Here is a 6,672-nt window from a genome sequence, read left to right on the forward strand (position 1 = left end):
CCCAATCCTTACGTTTGTCTCCTAACCTGGAACAGGTGGTCTTCACATTATAGGAGGCAAAAAAATAGAGGTGCCAAAAAGTTACAACAGAAAAGAAATGAGAAAATTATTTGTCAAAAATTATTTCCAGAGAAATATTATATAAGAGATTTTCTTGGAAATGAAAATACTATTGTGAGTGATATAACAGACATAAAATTAGGGAACTTGAAATCTGAATATGAGCTTGCATGCATAATATAAAGGTCTAAGTTTTAACCATTACAAGTATGAATCACCATAAAAACTAGATTTTTACGTGTATCTTTACAACATTTTAAAAACTATTTATTACCTTCCAACTTCTGATCAGAACTATCTTTGATGGTTTTTGGCTTCTAGGCTCTATCTGAAGGTGGGGGACTGTGAGGTTCAACAGCTTTTTAATGAAAGCTTACTTGTTGAGGTAAAAAGAAAGGGAATGGGGAAAACAGTGGGAGGGGCTTCATGGAGGCGTACCCTCAGGCTAGTTTTGAAACTTGGTCAGTTATTGATTCCAAAGGACTGGAGCATTGTTGATTTGCAACTGAATTAGCTCTTGGATCGACATTTCGGAATAGTTTAGGACACTATAGACATTTAAAAATTCAGGTTTGCTCTGTGGAAACTACCGGGGAAGTCAAGAAAGGGTGGGCTGGCTTTGTTTTAAGGAGCTATGTTAAGCAGAGCAAGCAAACGTCTGCCTTCCGAGTGAGAGTTACCATCCTGGCAAGTGCTCGGAGGATGTGGTTGGGCAAATGCGTGAACGCTGAACGCGTGGTAGATGTCTTAGTAACCAATGTGACATGAACGGAAGCCCCACACAAACCAGGGCGGGGCCAGGGGGAAGGGTGTGTCCCATGCTGTAACTTGGTGAGCCCTCGGAACATAACAAGGTCAGCAGTTGAAAACAGTGCCGTTTTGTTCCGTTGTCTTTCTGTCTTTCTGTCTTTCTGTCTTTCTGTCTGTAGTGTGTTTTGTCTCCAACCCTCAACTGTGGGCGCCGTTACTGACTCGCCGCCGTTACTGTTTGTCTCCTGCTAGTATTATTAGTTGATGGGTATTAGTTAGAGCTGGTACTCTGGTCAGGTGTCCATCTGGATCAAAAACGAAGAGGAAGATGGGGAAGAGACCAGATGCCCACGGACTAATTTCAAGTGGAAATGGATTACGGTTACGATGCAGCTATTCTGAGGGTAAAGGAATTCACACACAGCCTCATTCTTCATCTCTTAACAACCTCTTTAGTTTTCCCCAGAATTCCTGGGGAATGAATATCGATTCTCGAATACAGCTGTGAGGTAGAATTGATTGTTCTAACCCTGCCTGATGACTGTGCTTCCTTCGGGTTGCATTCCTTTTACCACAGATGCCGGATAACAATGTGTTTAGTGACAGAATAATCCCCACGTCATATTGCCTCAGAGAGGAAGTTTGCTTTAGTGTTGTTTGAACAGGTCTCTTCACCCTCTTTCTGTACTGGGAACTTAATCGCCAGGGCAACAGTGCCCAGAGGGCGGGGCTTAGGAGCTGATCACACTGTGAGGCCTGTCTATCTCAGAAGATTCACTGGGAGGGATGAGGTCAGAATGGTCTCTATCTCTCCCCGGGAGATGTCTTTTTCTTCTTCTTCCTCCTCTCCTTCCTCTTCCTGTCTCCTCCTCCTCTCCTTCTTCCTCCTCCTTTATTGTTGTCATCTTGTTCCTCTTCTCTTTCTTTTTTCCTTACAGAATGCTATGATGCTTCAAGGAGACCCTCAGCAGATGCAGTCTATTCACCTGCAGAAACCTCCAGAATCAGAAGCCAGATACATTTCAGTTATTTCAAATTATGATTCTATAAGATGACCTGAACTTATTACATTAAAAGTTTGGTTTTCCCCTGCCTTGGTTTACCATGTGTGTTTTATAAAATGATAGAAACACATTATGGTTTTGTTATTTGACGGTTTCTGTTGTTACCAAGAGTGAAAAAGACCACCAGGGTTTATCATGTTAAACCTTCCCCCATCCCCAGGCCAAGGAATTATCTGTTGAACCAGGCTTTCTGTTGAAATTTCAGGTTTAAAACTTTTTGCCTTTTTTCTCTGATTTCTTTTCCTCTAAAGAAAACGAGAGTGGATATCTTTAAAACCAGCTCACCCCTCAGTGCACCGTGCATTATAGAGGAAGTTGGATTCAACCACAGAAGCCTCCTAAGGGGGAAGGGGAGTAAAAGAAAAGTAAAGATCACAAAAAGGAAGGTCTGTGGACAGCAACACATGCTGGTGTGGTTTTGTTTGGTTGATAGGGTCCGTGACTGCAGTGAGGGAGGAGCTTGTAGATGTTTTCTGCTGATTGCCTCCAACTGCCACTTAGGTGGTGAGGCTGGGGACAGGGGAGTTCAAGGGCAGTTTAGCTCTATCATTCCATAAACGTTCAAAGGCAGGCAGCAGCAGCAGCTGCTGCTGCCGCCACTGTCCCTGCTGTTGCTGCTGCTGCTGCTGCTGCTGCCACTGCTGCCCCTGCCACCTACTGTGGGATCTCCCAGGTGGCAAAAATCCTCTTCCAATGCTCTTGCTTATAAAACGAGCTATTTAAAAGTGCTTTCAGGATGCATGAAGCAAGAGTATATGAGACCCCAGCACCCCAGCACTCCACCACTACTCAACACTATAAAACTGGTTTGGTCCCTTTGACACACTGAAGTCCAGGTGTCAGAAAGGAAAATGAGCAAACACTGTCATTTCACCCTATTCTCGTTTCCAGTGATTCTCTCTCTCTCTCTCTCTCTCTCTCTCTCTCTCTCTCTCTCTCTCAAAATTCATTCCATTCGAAGAACTTTAAGTGTGGCTGACATTTTCCTCCCGCTCAAAATTGCCCTCCCGAATGCCTTACCACTTTAAGCTAACTTGAATGGTGTTTTGAGAACAATGGTGATAGCCATAAAATTGAACTCATTTTCCAGTCCATACCACACGTGAGGAGCCACAGCAAATGTTTCTCATACACCACCCAATAACCCACTTCACAGAGAGGGCAATAAGGCACAAGGGCAAAGTGACAGTGGTAAAGCTTCGGGTGCCGGGCTGAAGACTTTGGTTTTGAACATCTTATGAAGGCAAGCGCCATGCTTGTATCTGCGTTTTGGAAAAGATAATTAAGCAACCGTCCTTAAAGGTGTCATTGAAATCGAAAATCGCCAAAAACTAATTGTGTGATCACCAAGACCACTAACTGTATTCTCTCCTTTCCCCCTTGGATACCCTTGGAAGCGTCTACAAACTATGACTGTTTTCATGTATTTGTCATTCTAGAGTTATCTATCCCCTTCCTTAAAGGACTCAACTGCACATGCTCTGTTTTCTCTTAGGCTTTTAAGCCAACAGCTCTACACTGTCATGTTAGGTTGAACACGACCCTCATGTTAGGTTGCGACCACTCATGAACTTGTATCTATATCTTCTGCTTGGGCCCATTAGAGTCTGCCCTCCTGTTCATTAAAGTAACTTGAACAATAATTTGACCCCCCAAATTCCCATCACCTGACAGCTGTGGTAGCTTTAGTTACATGTTATTTCAATGACAAAAAGGCTTGACAGATGTATGAAAGGTTTTGAGCTAAAATACTTATTCTAGATTATCCAATAGGGTTCTAAGAATCTGCAAAGGTTTTTATGAGACCAGATGAAGGAGAGAGTAAGTGATATCTAATCCGTATACACATATCACAGCATCTTCCTCTTTCCCCAGTGTGTGGTATTTGTCTTCTGAAGTATGAGCACAAAATCCATCTGGTCCTCCTCCTGCTTCCTGTGGCTGCATAGCATACCATATCAGGAGGGGATAGTTAAGAAAATTGAAGGACAAATAAGGTTCTTCTGAGCCAAAGAATCCTGCAGAAAGTCTACCTAAGACATCTACATGCTTAGAGCAACAGTTAGGCAGTAATGAATAGCTCAGTAGGACTCAAGTTTGCCAGGTGAAGACCCTCCCCCCAATAGGCAATAATATGAAATAAGAGCTATTTTAATATTTTTGAAATATGAACATCCCTCAAGAAATCATAAAAAGAAAGATATTTTCATATGATTGCTTGAAGGCATCAACATATAAGCACTGTGTATTCATTCTAACCTATCACTTTTATTTTTATGACGATCTTAAGAAAATCGAATCAAAGTTTGACTTAGGTACTTTCTTTCAAAGGCTATGTTAAGTGCCATTAATGTTTTTTTTACAAAGCTAATTACAATGCAAACCTAAAGTGTAACTGTGAGACAAGGGAATTAAATAAATATTCAAGTATTCATCAGCTGCCACGTAAGCCATAATGCCGAGCAAATTCAGTTCTTAGGTCAAACCTCCCTTCAAAATAATGTTTGCTTAAAGTCTTGGAGATGTTTTCGTAGTCGTGTTCTGTCACCACGACTTTTGGCTTCGTTACAAAAAAAAAAATAGCTTGGCTTTATGACAACTTGGTTCAATGCATTTATTTAAATCTCGAGGATAATAAAACATCAGAAGACTGCAGTTACATTAAAAGTAGACAAGACTCCAGGAATCCCATGTAACAGGTTGCACATTTAGGCAGCTCGTACCTAACTCTCCAGGAGTTTCTTGATTATTTTCTTATACAGAGGTACTTGCCGGTCCAGGCAAATTTTGCTCCCATTCTTCAGCGTGGCTCTGTCGGGAGGGACATGGGGGGGGGGGGTGGAGAAATTACTTTTTCAGAAACTTGGTTGGAAGGAGGAAAGAGACTGGAAGGATTGGGCAGAGGATGAGAGGGACAGGCCTGGGGGTGGGGTGTGGGCAAGACTCACATGAGCTGGGGAACCGCACAGTGGGGTCCTGCTTTGATCACCTCCAGGCTGGTGATGCGTTTGAGATGGATCCTGGAAGAACTGGTCTTCACACACACACAGCTAAGATCTCCGTCGCTTTCTTCAGGACTAGCTGTGGGCAAAGGGGGAGAGGAAGAGGGGAGTAGAAGAGATAGTGGTGACCCTTTCATCGGCCAGTGGTACCTCTGGACCCTTTCCAAACCCTTGGCTAGAGCATCATCAACCCCCCGCCCCCAGAGGGCAGATGGGTAGTGCGGTGCGGTTGGCAAGCCTATACCGTAGGACTGGTGTCGTCAGAGTTCACCTCCCCGCGCCTGAGGCCTCGGAACTGTCTTGCTGCCCCAAGGATCCTTTCACCCAATCTCACCCCTGGTGACAGCAACCACAGCTGGCAGCAACAGCAGACCCAGAAGAAGCAGCTCAGGGCTGGGCCGGAGGCCTCGAAACACCGCAGCGGCACTCATGTCAAGAGGGTGCTGCTAGATCCAAGGGCTACCTCGGGGAAACTGGGGTCTGGGGCTCTAAGTGCCAGACAGTGGCTCCTGTGACTTTCTAGACACGTTTTATCTTCACTGCCAGCCCAGTCCGGAAACCCGGGATAGGGGATGAGGAAGTGATCCACAGAAGCAATGACACTTGTGGAACAGTACTTGAGATCTGGCCAGCCAAGATTAAAGCAACATAGAACAGGAAAAAAAAAAAAAAAAGAAGAAGAAGAAGAAGCAGCAGCTGAGGCCAGCTGTCAGCAGCTGTCAGCAGGATCCACGTCCCCAATGTGAATTTATGTGAACAGTCTACAGAGGTAGAAACAGTTGGAATTTTCGCAGAAGGTATGCTGTATGTGGCAGAGAATTTTCTGCTATCCCCATGCGGTTTACAGAACATGCACCTTCAGTACCAATTTGTTGCCTTCCCGACTTCCGGTTGCCCTACCCCAAACACCCTGCCGTGCTTCCTGTTGATTTGCTGTGAGTTTGACTGCCATGTGGTTAGAGATGCGAGACTGGAAATTTATTTTCTGCCATTAAAACATTGAAGTGAATGGCTAGGCAATGGCTTCTGACTTTCATCCTCACGATGGAAACCTTCCGAAGCCTCCTGCAGGAAATTCTGGAGGCTCTTCTGAGCTACGGCTGTCCAATCTACTGGAGGCGGCAGGGTCTGCTCTTCTCAGGACTCTTTAGAAACATCCCTGAGGTAGTATTTGAAGGCTTTTCTTTGATAAAATCTTTTAGTCTGCTCAGCTCTACCCTGGAGAAGAGTAGAGAAGAAAGCTTTCTGGGACAGTTGGAGATCTCTATATTAATTCATGCCATATATGGTTATAATTATGTGCCCCTTTATCTGCCCCCCATGCATAGTGATATAGTCAAGCATAACTCCCCGGGGCATACATTTATGGACACTCAGCATGGACAACAACGGCTACTGCAAAACATGTCAGAATCCCTATGCCTTTAGGGAACTGAAACTCAAGGCCTCGGCTGGGTCAGCAAAAAAAAAAAATAAATTAAAAAAAAAAAATATATATATATATATATATATATATATGATAAGAGGATTTTAATCTGGACAGCAAGAAAACTCTTCTGTGCCACCTTCACCAAAGATTTCAGCATTCGCAGAGTAAAGGAATTCAAGCAATGATGTCAGGCAAGGCAGCCTTTCTCTAGCTTTAAAGAAGATAATCAAGATAATCCAGTTTGGGTGCCCAGCAGTGAGAGATACGTTCACCTCAAGAAAAGCACAGGGCAACCAGTGTCGTGGTAAGAACCAGCCTTGATAGCTTTCATAGAGAGACCGCCTCAGAGAGGCACAGCTGTTCATAG

At 44.0% G+C, this 6,672-nt stretch overlaps 1 protein-coding gene and 1 long non-coding RNA gene across 2 annotated transcripts; one reads left to right on the forward strand and one right to left on the reverse strand.

The window, feature by feature from the left end:
• The first annotated feature begins 893 nt into the window (after positions 1-893).
• LOC102549742 (uncharacterized) lies at positions 894-1,902 on the forward strand. The gene is made up of 2 exons (XR_359427.3): positions 894-1,214; positions 1,749-1,902. It is a non-coding gene; the product is annotated as an uncharacterized LOC102549742 (long non-coding RNA).
• Positions 1,903-4,463: 2,561 nt separating this feature from the next.
• On the reverse strand, positions 4,464-5,379 carry Pf4 (platelet factor 4). The gene is made up of 3 exons (NM_001007729.2): positions 5,211-5,379; positions 4,823-4,955; positions 4,464-4,685 (listed from the first exon to the last, which is right to left on the reverse strand). The coding sequence occupies exons 1-3, from the start codon at positions 5,305-5,307 to the stop codon at positions 4,598-4,600; spliced, it is 318 nt and encodes a 105-aa protein (NP_001007730.1). The 5' UTR covers positions 5,308-5,379; the 3' UTR covers positions 4,464-4,597.
• Between the last annotated feature and the right edge of the window lie 1,293 nt (positions 5,380-6,672).

The sequence above is a fragment of the Rattus norvegicus genome, chromosome 14 (genome assembly GCF_036323735.1).
Source record: "Rattus norvegicus strain BN/NHsdMcwi chromosome 14, GRCr8, whole genome shotgun sequence".
Lineage (NCBI taxonomy): Eukaryota > Metazoa > Chordata > Mammalia > Rodentia > Muridae > Rattus > Rattus norvegicus.